General features: G+C 35.4%; 1 protein-coding gene across 1 annotated transcript in view; it reads right to left on the bottom strand.

Moving 5' to 3' along the window:
* LOC149803330 (tyrosine-protein phosphatase non-receptor type 13-like) overlaps positions 1–13,126 on the bottom strand; it is a 204,536-nt gene that overhangs the window by 164,987 nt on the left and 26,423 nt on the right. Inside the window, exon 3 of the mRNA XM_089953916.1 lies at positions 5,598–5,770. Coding sequence (XP_089810042.1) covers positions 5,598–5,770 — 173 coding nt within the window. The remainder of the gene's footprint in view (positions 1–5,597; positions 5,771–13,126) is intronic.

Below are 13,126 nucleotides of genomic sequence, written 5' to 3'. Positions count from 1 at the left end.
GTTAATGTGTTAAACAATGAAGCACATCCAGTATACATCATGATCAAAGGAAAGTATATCATGGACTCTTAAGCAATTTTATGTTTTTGCTTCATTTTAATTTTTTAGCAAACTTGTGCAATGACTTAATGAGAGGCACACCTTTTGAATTTCTTTGAAGAGCATACATTTATCCAATTGTTAGATAGGAAAAGTAATCCTCAGGGACAGAGGAAAAGTAATCCTCAGGGACAGAGGAAAAGTAATCCTCAGGGACAGAGGAAAAGTAACCCTCAGGGATAGGAAAGTTAAAGTTAAATTCCAACTGACAACCACTGCTATTTAGAATAAGGAGACTGCTCCAATGGCTTAGTGGTTAGAGCATCTGCCTTAGATATGAGAGGTTGTCGGTTCGATCCCCAGCCATGCCATACCAAAGACTTACAAAAATGGTACTAACAGCTGCTTCACTTGGCACTCAGCATTAAGAGGTTAGTGTTAGGACTGTTCATCCTGGTGTCAGGACAATGTGACTGGGTGGGGCATGATGCTCCATGTCTGTGGCATGATGCCCAAGTGCTAGACATCACTATAAACTGCCACACTGCAGACATCATAGCAATATGACTGAAAAATTGTTAAAGCTATGTTAAAAATCTGAATCACACATACTTACACACATTTAGAATAAGGAAAAACCTTGAATTTACAGAGAAATGTGAACAATATGCTTAGTTCTAATGCTGTACTGGCAGTACACACTGTCAACAACATCTCATATTTACAAGGGCTGAATATAAACAACTCTTGTTTCTAGCTGTATACGGATCCAATAGCACCCACTGCTCATGCACTGTAAGGGACCAATCATTTTTGGGCTGGGGTGGTTTGCGTACTAGGATTTTCTTTCCAACTGGTAAATTTTCTTTCATTACAAGATATTTAAAAATCTCAAGATGAATGAGCTCCTGAGTAAAGCCTTTTCCCCCCACAAATCAGAGCAAGACAATGGTTTTACAGGTTTTCAAAGAGAATCCTAACCTCTTCTTCCTTACAAAATTAAATGGTCTGTCCCAAAGACAGACCTAACTTCAGTAGAAAAATCATAGCAGTAGCGACTACCAATACTGTTATAAAATATTTACAAGAATCAGCATCAAATGAGTTTGTCATTATCGGTGGGAAGGTGTATTACTGGTACACAAAGAATCTGACTTGTTTTATTTAACAGCCTCAATCACAACCAGCAATTAATACTTTAATGATGCAATGAACAATGATGCCATTATTCTGATATATCTCTATATCTCTCTCTCTTTCTTTGTGACAGCTGTAATAAAAGATTTCAGATTTTATTTTCCAACAAACAAACAATTCACAATATCACATATAGTTTGCTCACTCGCACTTTAGTTTGGCATAAATAATACACATTTAAGATTACAATATATCTGTATCCAGATCTCTCGATCTCTCTCTCTGTGAAGTGTTAAGTCAATAAATCTGATTTATTTAATTCACTTATTTATAGTAATTATGTGTAGCTATATAATCTATTATACTGTGGATCAATGTCGTTATTAAAATTTTAATTAGTTCACATTTCATATGCAAAGAAATATACTAAGCACCTTGTACAGGGACACACCACAGTAGGTGAACCACTTATAACCACATCAGTACCTGAGATTATCTGTGACTTCACAGGGAGGTATGGGCAAGGCCACCAATGCACAGATATTTTGGACAATTTAAACCAAGCCAAGAATACATCAAATCAAACTGACTTTTTGATTCTACAAATGAAAGAAGAAAGAATCCAGTCCAATATCCCCAAATGTTTCAAGTACTTTTAATCACGATTCAGTGAAAATAAATGATCTATTTTTGTGATACTGAAACAATGCACACCCAATTTTCAGCTCCCATCTTTAATCCCTTCAATCACTATATGTTCTTTTCATCTCTGTTACTCTTGCATTTTAATTATAATCTTGGTTAGCTTGGCGCTCAGCATTAAGAGTTAGTATTAGGACTGGTCGGCCTGGTGTCAGGATAATGTGACTGGGTGGGACATCGTGCTACATGTCTGCGGCATGATGCCCCAGTGCTAGACATGACTATAAACCATACCACTGCACACATCGTAACGATATGACTGAAAAATTGTTAAAGCTACGTTAGAAAACCAAATCACACACACACACAATCTTGGTTAATTTAAAATAATGATGTTCACGTTTAGGAGCTGTATATGAAACTTCCCAAACAAATATATACAGCATTGTTTATACAGTTTTGGGCAGGAAAAAAATTATGCAACATCAAAATATGGCTTCAGCAGTTGTGAGCAACATCACCTCTCTCACAAAACATGGGATCATTTCACACTGTATTTTCATGATATTTATTAGATGACACTGGTATCATATGACATCCGATTTGGAAGAATAAATAAAAAACGTGTGTTCATTTATACTTGCAGTATACAGTGCTGCCGGTATAAATGAACACACATTTTTTATTTATTCGTTATTTCTATATTTATAACTCTAACTCTCTCTCTCTCTCTCTCACACACACACACACACACACACACACACACACACGCACACATGCCTCATAGAATCATAAACAGTAAATTACATGCCACTGTACTTATACCAGATCCCCTCCTGCATGGTTGTAGGTTGCAACCCTGTGAGAAAGCATAGTGTGCAGAGCAATTCTCCAGGAGAAGCTAGAACAATTATGTATGGAAGCGTGGGAATATGGTGAAGGTCTTATTGATAATTCTCTCCGTACTCTCTCCACCCCTACTGTGATGCATGGAGTAATGAAACATTTTGTGACCTTTCTGGGGTGTCAATAAAATTAAGCTAAACAGAAACGTTAATCTAAATCACTGTAATACATGTCACAATGGCATAATTTTGTTTCAAGATTACTGTAAATCTCATGACACATCAAATTAAATGACTTCATAGGTAAATGCATTTAAGAAACAGAAATAAACTGAAAAGATTAATGCAGGTCACTGGAGTATGAAATATAGATCACAGTGAGTTAGTTTTGACTGAAGGGTGTAGTACTTCGCAATGATGTATCTTCATCCCAAGTCTGTGAAACTGAACTCTGCACAACAGTAAGCATATACAACTGAACCATGAAATATACAGGTAATCCAATGATCTAGTTTGCAGTGATGGCTTTGGTAATCCAGTGATCTAGTTTGCAGTGATGGCTTTGTTAAGCCAATGACCTAGTTTGCAGTGATGGCTTTGTTAAGCCAATGACCTAGTTTGCAGTGATGGCTCTGGCCATAGGTGCTCAACTTGAGCTTGATGTTGAGAAAAAAAAAACAACACAATAATCTGAAGGAAAAAATCATACAGTGACAAAATTACCTTAGATTACTCCCATGACCCATTCTGACACAGGACCCTCTCTATCATACATGTAATATATAAGACAGAAGGTATGTAACTTCCAAATTCTTCGTTCCACCCACGACCCTCGATTTCCTTCTGCTACTTCCTACTTTAAAGGCACACAACTGTATACTATATGGCTTCTTTTATTCCTGAGATTTTTTTCTATTTATCAAGCCATCACTGACTTTTCTGCATTGCACCAAACTGAAGTTACAAGCTCCGAAACATGCGATTTTTGTGAATTTTGTCTCTAGAGACAAGTGCGTGTACATGTGAAAACTGAGCTACATGTACAGTGTTTGCAAATCTATGATACATCCCTTCTTCAATTACAGAACAGTAGTAGATGCAAAAGCAAGTTTTTACTTGACATTAAAAACTCAATTCAACTTTAGGAATCCTGTTCTAAGCAAGAATTAGACATGTCTTCTTCACTGCACATCATATAAATGCGACTCTATTTTCAAAATAGGTAAACTATGTGACACACATGTCAACGCCAAAATATGATTGGCTCAAAAGGTTATACTCATTATCACATGAGTTCGGACTTGTCTCAGCAGTAAAAATTCGCAAAAATCAACATCATGCTCACGTCGAGCACCTGTGGCTGTGGCAAGCCAGTGAACTAGTTTTCAGTGATGACTGTGGTAAGCCAATGACCAAGTTCACAGTAAAGGCTGTGGTAAGACAATGACCTAGCTTGCAGTGATGGGTTTGGTAAGCCAATGACCTACTTTTCAGTGATGGCCATTATAAGCCAATGATCTAGTTTGCAGTGATGGCTGTGGTAAGACAATGACCTAGTTTTCAGTGATGGCTGTGGTAAGCCAATGACCAAGTTCACAGTGATGGGTTTGGTAAGCCAATCACTTAATTTGCAGTGATGGCTGTGGTAAGCCAATGACCTAGTTTGCAGTGATGGCTGTGGTAAAAGCCAATGACCTAGTTTGCAGTGATAGCTGTGGTAAGCCAATGACCTAGTTTGCAATGATGACTGTAGATTATGGAACAATTACATACCATGCAATGTGACTTTATGCCAGCAAAAGAGTCAGAGAAAATGGCCTAAATGCAAGCACTAACCCTAGTTTTGACACCAGATTAATGGATGGCTCGACAGATAGACATCATCAATCCACATGTCCCAATTGTTTACAATCCAAACAAAAAATATCTCATTTCTGAGATGTTTTGTCTTACAAGCCTTTATGCAATCGTCAAAAATTGTAGCCGTGAGTAAATTGCAATTTGTTATTGCTAGCCAAAGAATGCCAACAAGGGGGTGGGGGTGGGATAAGGATGACAACAACTGTCAACATCGAATATATAATAGGCTCTGGTAAACAAAAATCACATTACATATGTCATTGTTTTAATAATAATAAATTCTTCAGTTTTATTACTTCTTTTTTCAAAAATAAAATAAATGAAGTTTTTATAAAAACATTTTAACTAACCTAACAATCAGCCTATGCAAGATTACAATTTTGTCTGACCGCATGATGTTTGCCTGGAGCTATGAAGTACCAATTATTTATAATTTTTTTAAAATGGCTATATTAAATATCACTGTTAATAAGCCAAACACAGGATACCCAGCAAAGTGGAGGATGAATAAAACACAATGGGAACACAAAATAGAAAAGAACGAAAAAACAAAGCACGCGAAAACTAACACACTGCACATGACACCCACATGATGTCTGAGCGGGACAGGGTGCTTGCTGCTGATGCAATTGACTCTTTTGAATCTGAACTGATCCGAATATTGCAGAGTTACTTCGGTACAAATGTGCAGTGGACAATATGCCGAAAGGGGTGGGTATGTATATGCCGAATATGCCTCTATGCATGCCTCTCACCCGCGCATGGCACGCATTTAAGATATATAAGTACATTATTACTGTTATTCTAATTCTATGTTCTCGGCAATTGTGGCTCGCGTCTAAACTGAAAACACTAGTCAAATTTATTGCCAGTAATAAATTATTGTTTTAATAAGTAGATAGAATATCAAGTTTTTTTGTGAAAATATCGCCATATGATAACCTACTTGTTATTTTTAAGCTCACAAATGAAATTATTCCACTCGCAAATTGTGAGCTTGTAAGTGGGATTTTGGAGGGTTGCCTTTATGGATGCATCAAATACCAAAGAATGGGGGTGAAAAAAAGAACTCACCTTTTCATATGCAGTTTCTGTGAACACATTGCCCTCATGCATTTCAGGAGCCAAATATTTTGCAAGTTGTTGCACCTTTGCTCCATCTTCAAACTGGATCCGCCCATCAAGACATGTACCCAGTGTATCAGGATTGATAACGAAAGACAGACCAAGCTCATTTATTGCTTGTCCTAAAGTAAAAAATACTGTAACTTAAAAATATTGATGCCTTTCACAACACAAATGACAAAACTAATGCCTTGTCTAACTGATGCAATGAAGGTAAAAAAAAACAAATAAACTTTATTTTTAAAAACAAATTATTTTTATACATAATCAGAAAAATGATCTTCTTACAACACATTATGACCTAGTTCTTGAGGCATAAAACCATTTTGTTGCCATTATTATCTTCCTGAAGGCGACAATTAAGGGAGATCAGATTTTTGTACAAACTGTGTCACCCTCACAGTATTAACATTGCATTATTATCAGTTTCCATATTAATTCTGTCACCCTCACAGTATCAGCAGTGCATCATGTTTTTGTACTTAATGTGTCACCCTCACAGTGTCAACACTGCATTATATCAGTTTTTGTATTGTATCATCCTCAGTTTCAACATTGCATTATATCAGTTTTTGTACTAAATGTGTCACTCTCACAGTATCAACATTGCATTATATCAGTTTTTGTATTGTATCATCCTCACAGTTTCAACATTGCATTATATCAGTTTTTGTACTAATTGTGTCACTTTCACAGTATCAACACTGCATTATATCTGATTTTGTACTAATTGTGTCACCCTTACAGTATCAACAAAGCATTTTATCAGTTTTTGTACTGTGTCAACATCACGGTATCAACACTTAATTATATCCGTTTTTGTACTGTATCATCCTCACAGTTTCAACACTGCATTATATCAGTTTTTGTATTGTGTCAACCTTACAGTATCAACACCGCATTATATCAGTTTTTGTATTGTGTCACCCTCACAGTATCAACAAAGCATTATATCAGTTTTTGTATTGTGTCAACCTCACAGCATCAACAGTGCATTATATCAGTTTTTGCAATGTGCCAACCTCATCAGATCAACACTGCATTATATCAGTTTTTGTACTGTATCAACCTTACAGTATCAACACTGCATTATATCAGTTTTTGTATTGTGTCAACCTCACAGTATCAACAGTGCATTATATTAGATTCTGTATTGTATCAACCTCACAGTATCCATACTGCATCATATCAGTTTTTGTATTGTCAACCTCACAGTATCAACACCGCATTATATCAATTTTTGTATTGTGTCACCCTCACAGTATCAACAAAGCATTATATCAGTTTTTATATTGTCAACCTCACAGTTTCAAAACTGCTTTATATCAGTTTTTGTATTGTGTCACCCTCACAGTATCAACAAAGCATTATATCAGTTTTTATATTGTCAACCTCACAGTATAAACAATGCATTATATCAGTTTTTGTATTGTGTCACCCCCACAGTATCAACAAAGCATTATATCAGTTTTTTGTATTGTGTCAACCTCACAGTATCAACATTACATCAGTTTTTGCAATGTGTCAACCTCACGGTATCAGCACTGCATTATATCAGTTTTTGTATTGTATCAACCTCACAGTATCAACACTGCATTATATCAATTTTTGTATTATACCATCCTCACAGTATCAACACTGCATTATATCAGTTTTTGTATTGTCAACCTCACGGTATCAACACTGCATTATAACAGTGTTTGTATTGTCACCCTCACAGTATCAACATTGCATTGTATCAGTTTGTGTATTGTATCATCCAGTGTCAACATTTGCTTATTTACCACAACAATATACTATAATTTTATCCGTACAACTGCTGAAATATCCCTATACATACTGCATCAAGAGTGACAACACAATGATGTGGAGGCACTTGAAGGTGATTTATATATATCACAATATATACAAAGTAAAGTTGAGAGAAAAAAGACAATTGAAGAGATTTGTCTCCAGTTTCTGCTCAACACCAGTTTACAGACTTGTTCCTCAGCTTAGCAAGAGAAACAGTAACTCTCAGTGGCAAATAAATCTGAATCATTATTTAGTCATATATGGTTACATGGATAAATGAAATCATATGTTGAACATTTCTATTTTTTATTACAAATTCTGGAGTGAAAGAAAGTTTTTAGATCTTGAGTCAATATGAAACAAAAGTTCTGTTCCCATAATGGCTGATGAAATCTGAAATACCTGTAATTATGGCTCATCTGGAAATATCTATGGTTTATGGGGTCAATTAATTAAAATAGTACTACACACGTAAAAGCAAACAATATGGAAAATAGTAATGACATTCAGGTAATACTAGTAATATTGCCACACACTTTCAATGCCAACAAAGCAACAAAGACATTACATGCAAAGACAAATGGACATGGCAAGAGTTGGATTTGTAATATATCACCTTCTGTCATACATAGTGCAGTATTACCATATGCTGTCATATACATAATGTGGTATTAGTTAACTGCATTCAAACTGTCACAAACACATTGTATTATTGTGATGCCTTCTGCCACATACATAATGTGGTATTACTGTATCACATTGTCACATACATAATGTGGTATTACTGTATCACATTGTCACATGCATACTGTGGTATTACTGTATCACCTTCTGTCACATGCATACTGTGGTATTGCTGTATCACCTGTCACATGCATACTGTGGTATTACTGTATCACACTGTCATATGCATACTATGGTATTACTGTATCACCTTCTGTCATATGCATAATGTGGTATTGCTGTATCACCTTCTGTCACATGCATAATGTGGTATTGCTGTATCACCTTTTGTCACATGCATACTGTGGTATTGCTGTATCACCTTCTGTCACATGTATACTATGGTATTGCTGTATCACCTCTGTCACATGCATACTGTGGTATTGCTGTATCACCTGTCACATGCATATTGTGGTATTGCTGTATCACCTTTTGTCACATGCATACTGTGATGTATCACCTGTCACATGCATACTGTGGTATTGCTGTATCACCTTTTGTCACATGCATACTGTGGTATTGCTGTATCAACTTCTGTCACATGTATACTGTAGTATTGCTGTATCACCTTCTGTCACATGCATACTATGGTATAACTGTATCACCTTTTGTCACAAAGATAATTATTTGCATGGGAAAATATGAACGAGTTTTTTGAATGGAAATACTGCATGACCTTGGGAATGCAGTATATCCATCCAACAAAACTAGTTCATATTTGCCCATAAAAATGCAGTAACCTTTTTATTATATGCTCATTTTTTTATTCTACCTAATGCTTAATTATATTAACAAAATACACTACAAGAAACAAAGTAACTGAATGTATGCCGTATTCCAAACTAAATAGACAAGCGCAGATTCATCATTACACAAAATTATTACTGCGCACATAACTCCACCCAGATAAATTTGAACTTAGTCTCATGCTCAACATAACTTTCAAAACAAAATGGCGTATCTGGTTAAAATTGAAAGTTGGAGTCATATTGTGAATGAATGCGCATTGCAAAAACTTTTCCATTTGATCTGGAATTAACAGATTTTGGTATTTTTTTTCGATTCTACAAAATTTCGTGATTATGGACCGGATTTATATGTGACAATTCCACATAAAATACATCGGACTGAAGAAGCAAGGGAGGAGGGAGAAGCATGTTGACATCTGCAAATGTGTTTCTGTTTCTGTCATTGAATGTTTGAAATCATAATGTGGGAAAAATATGAAGTTGTTCAACTGCAATTATCAAAAAGACGCTATGGAATTTAATACTCATTTCATTTTGAGTGCAGTAAGGAGGATGTAACTGCACTTATATTTGAAATTACAGTACAATTTTGAAATGTGTAATCAAGATTGAGAACCTATTACATGGCAAGTACATTTTGAGGAAATTCAGGATGTAAAACTGTAAGTATATTTTTTGCCATTCTTATCACCAGCTAAAGAAGACAGTATATGCCTTGTCACTTGTATGTTATTTGTAAGGACCCTTTCTTGTGTCTGTTGTATAGCTAGCCTAAATCCGAAACACTGTATCAAAAAGGTTAACATGGAATGTGCCAAAGCAGCTGGTATGTGGCAGTCCATGAAACATCTGCTTTTCTTCATTCAGAAACAAATTTAAACAACCACAATGTAAAGCACCTACTATGCGAGTGTACAAGATTTGTTTATAAATCAAAAGTGCTGGCATCTGCATCCATTGTTTGTTTACAATAGAAAGTAGTTCCTTTATGCACATGAATGCAATATGTGTATTTGCATGCGAGTTCAGTACTGGGTAATATTGCACAATTCTGATAATGTAAAAAGTTAATGGAGAAAAAAATGAGCATATAATAATTTGGTATTACTGTATCCCATTCTGCAACATGCATACTGTGGTATTGCTTTATCACATTCTGTCACACGCATACTGTGGTATTACTGTATCCTATTCTAACTGTCATATACAAAATGTGGTATTGCTGTATTGCCTTCTGTCATGTACATAATGTTGTATTACTGTATTGCTTTCTGTCATATATATAATGTGGTATTACTGTATTGCTTTCTAACTGTCATATAATGAGGTATTACTGTACCACCTTCTGTCACAAAGATAATGTGGTAATACTGTATTGCATTCTGTCACATACATAACGAGATATTACTATATTGCATTCTGTCGTATACATAATGTAGTATTATTGTATTACATTGTCACAAATATAATGTGGTAATACTGTATTGCATTCTGTCATATACATAATGTGGTATTACTGTATCTTCTTCTGTCACAAATATTTGGTAATACTGTATTGCATTCTGTAAATATTCTGAACAATAACTAAAATGAACTTCTTTCATGCAGAGTTCAATTATTTCACCACGTTTTTCCTACATTTCCATGAGAAATGGATGCAATGTACATGTACGTTACACATCAGGCTGATTTACTAATGCCGATTAAAAAGAATTACAAAACAAATTTTGATGAAACACCACTGCATAATTTCTTAGTTACTGTAGATCCTAAAAATACCCCAATATGCATGTCCATGCAGTGCACCTGGTTGCATTATCAATTTTATCATGTACGTATAAATATCAGTTAAAATCAACATCAAAACAATGTAAGGAAAATTGTCAGATATATTCAACAAAGACGTGTCTGACTAACCAAATCCTGTCATAACAAACCATAAAAGATGTTGAGTAATGGAAATGAAACAACTGCAAGATGACTAAGGTACGGCACGTACATTATAATAATTGCAGCCGTTCAGTAATCTTAACGGGAAATTTGAGGTGGGTGGGGTTTGGTTTCTAATTGTTAGGACTAAACAGCATCGTTTTGGTTGTTGCAAACTGTGTACACATAAATATAAAAAAACTTTGTAAACACTGCAGCCTTACAAATGATTTAGTTATTAATTTTCTATTGATATGAACCTGTCAGTGCCGCCATGTTTTTGTTGGGTTTTGAAGGACTAGTTCAACTATGAGGATTTCACTGTCGCTACACAACATGTACTACAAAACTACACACCCTTTCATTGCAAATAAGTGGCATTGTCATATAAAATCCTCCAACAGAGAAAGGTCTCTCCCCCCCCCCTCCATTCATGGTTGCCACAGTATGAACAATTTTGAGATTTAGCACTCTGCAGGGCGAGATCAAGAAAAGCTTTGCCAGAACTGGGTTTAACACTCTCTCATTTAGAAAAACCATTATGGTTTGGCAGAGAAAAGACTTTTCCTACCAAGAATCCTAAAAAAGATTAGTGAGAAACTGCACCCTACTCATTAATCACCTCCCAATTTGCCTGGCTTCATTCCAAGTAACAGTTGCAGCATAAACTGATAATAATGCCGATACACAGCAGTGTAGCAAATGGCAAAAATCATGTTATTTAGGAGCAAGAGAAGCAGTCTGTTTTGAATCTTAGCCTCATGGAATTGAAAAAGTGGATCCTAAGTGTCCAGCTGAAAATCCACAATATCTTCATTTTCTGTAAGCAAGTAACATACTCAACAACCTACTGTTGCAAGAAATAAATCTTTTTAAAACTTGTGAATAACAAGCTGTCCAAGTCCTTCTTTCAGGCAAGCTGAAAATGCAGACGTGACAATGACCCCCACTATCCACATACTATCTATACTTGCTTGTGAGTAGATCCAACTGCACAGACCCAGATCTGTCAGTGCATCGTGTACCAGAAGATCTGGGTGTATACAATTAGGAGTGATCATTAGAACAAACAACAGCCCCCCCATCCGATCTGCTGTCACAATATGTGATGCCAGATCTGGGTCAATGTTGTGTGCAGTTGGGACTGACAAGCTGCGTAATATCTTGAAAGTAAATGCAATGAATCTTGCCAGGCAACTCAAAGATATATTTTATGCCTTGAATAAAGTATTTAATGTAAGCTAATGATAAGGATCGACTCTATAACTGAAAATTTATTCAGGATCTTCTACTCTGTTTCAAACAAGGGGAGATTTTTATAAATACAGATTGGGTATTAATGAATACAGAAATGTAGAGCTTGCAAAAATGAAGAATGATTTTCATGAATTATGCTGATTTTAGGGTTTTATAAATTAGTGGTAATCTTGGAATCATTCATTCTAGAAAATACCTATGTATTGTATAAAATAAGTAAATGTGATCTGAACTATCTTTTTATCAATCACCTCATTCTCTTATATTTATTGACCTAATTCCATATATCCATGCAACTATCTATAATCTTTCTATAATCACGAGGCAGAGATACTATTGTGACATTAGTAACAGTACTGCATGCTTTAAGAAGGTTATTAATCCAATAACGGACAAAATCTTCAAGTTCATCGAAACACAAACAGTAAGAAAGGTGCACAAACTCTACAATCCATAAGACCTGTATTAAAGCTTTTGTAAAAATATTGAAACACTTTAAACCTGTTGCGTAAAACATTTACTTCAACTCTAATAATGCTTACAGATTATCGAACTTTCAAACCAATGAACTATATGAAATATCTTCGGACTAAGGAACCTCGGAATCAATGAACCTTTGGACCATTGACCTTTACATATACTGAACATGAGAACCTTCAACCTCATTTGTAACTTCAAGGTCAATCCTACGCATTTAACATTGCATGCTGATAGAAGCCATTAGATGCCATTTTGATAACCTCAGATATTAATGAAACAATGCAAGGAGCAAGAAAATTCACAAATGCATCCATTTTTTCATTCAAAACTTCTCAGTCAATCCAATGACAGAAATAACCAAGATAGTAAGAAATGGCAAACAAATAGAAGGATTTTATGTAAACTGCTGTGCGGACATATACAGTGTGACGTCCCCGCTTTAACATGGTAGTTGGGAGCCATAAAACCCGACCATGTAATATAGACCGAACCATGTTATAAACAACCAGTTGTAGCTGAAGAAAATGATGTATGTACCTCAAAAAT

This window comes from Sinohyriopsis cumingii, chromosome 3 (assembly GCF_028554795.1).
Source record: "Sinohyriopsis cumingii isolate HCF-2022 chromosome 3, ASM2855479v2, whole genome shotgun sequence".
Classification (NCBI taxonomy): domain Eukaryota; kingdom Metazoa; phylum Mollusca; class Bivalvia; order Unionida; family Unionidae; genus Sinohyriopsis; species Sinohyriopsis cumingii.
This window is presented reverse-complemented; position numbering and strand designations above follow the sequence as displayed.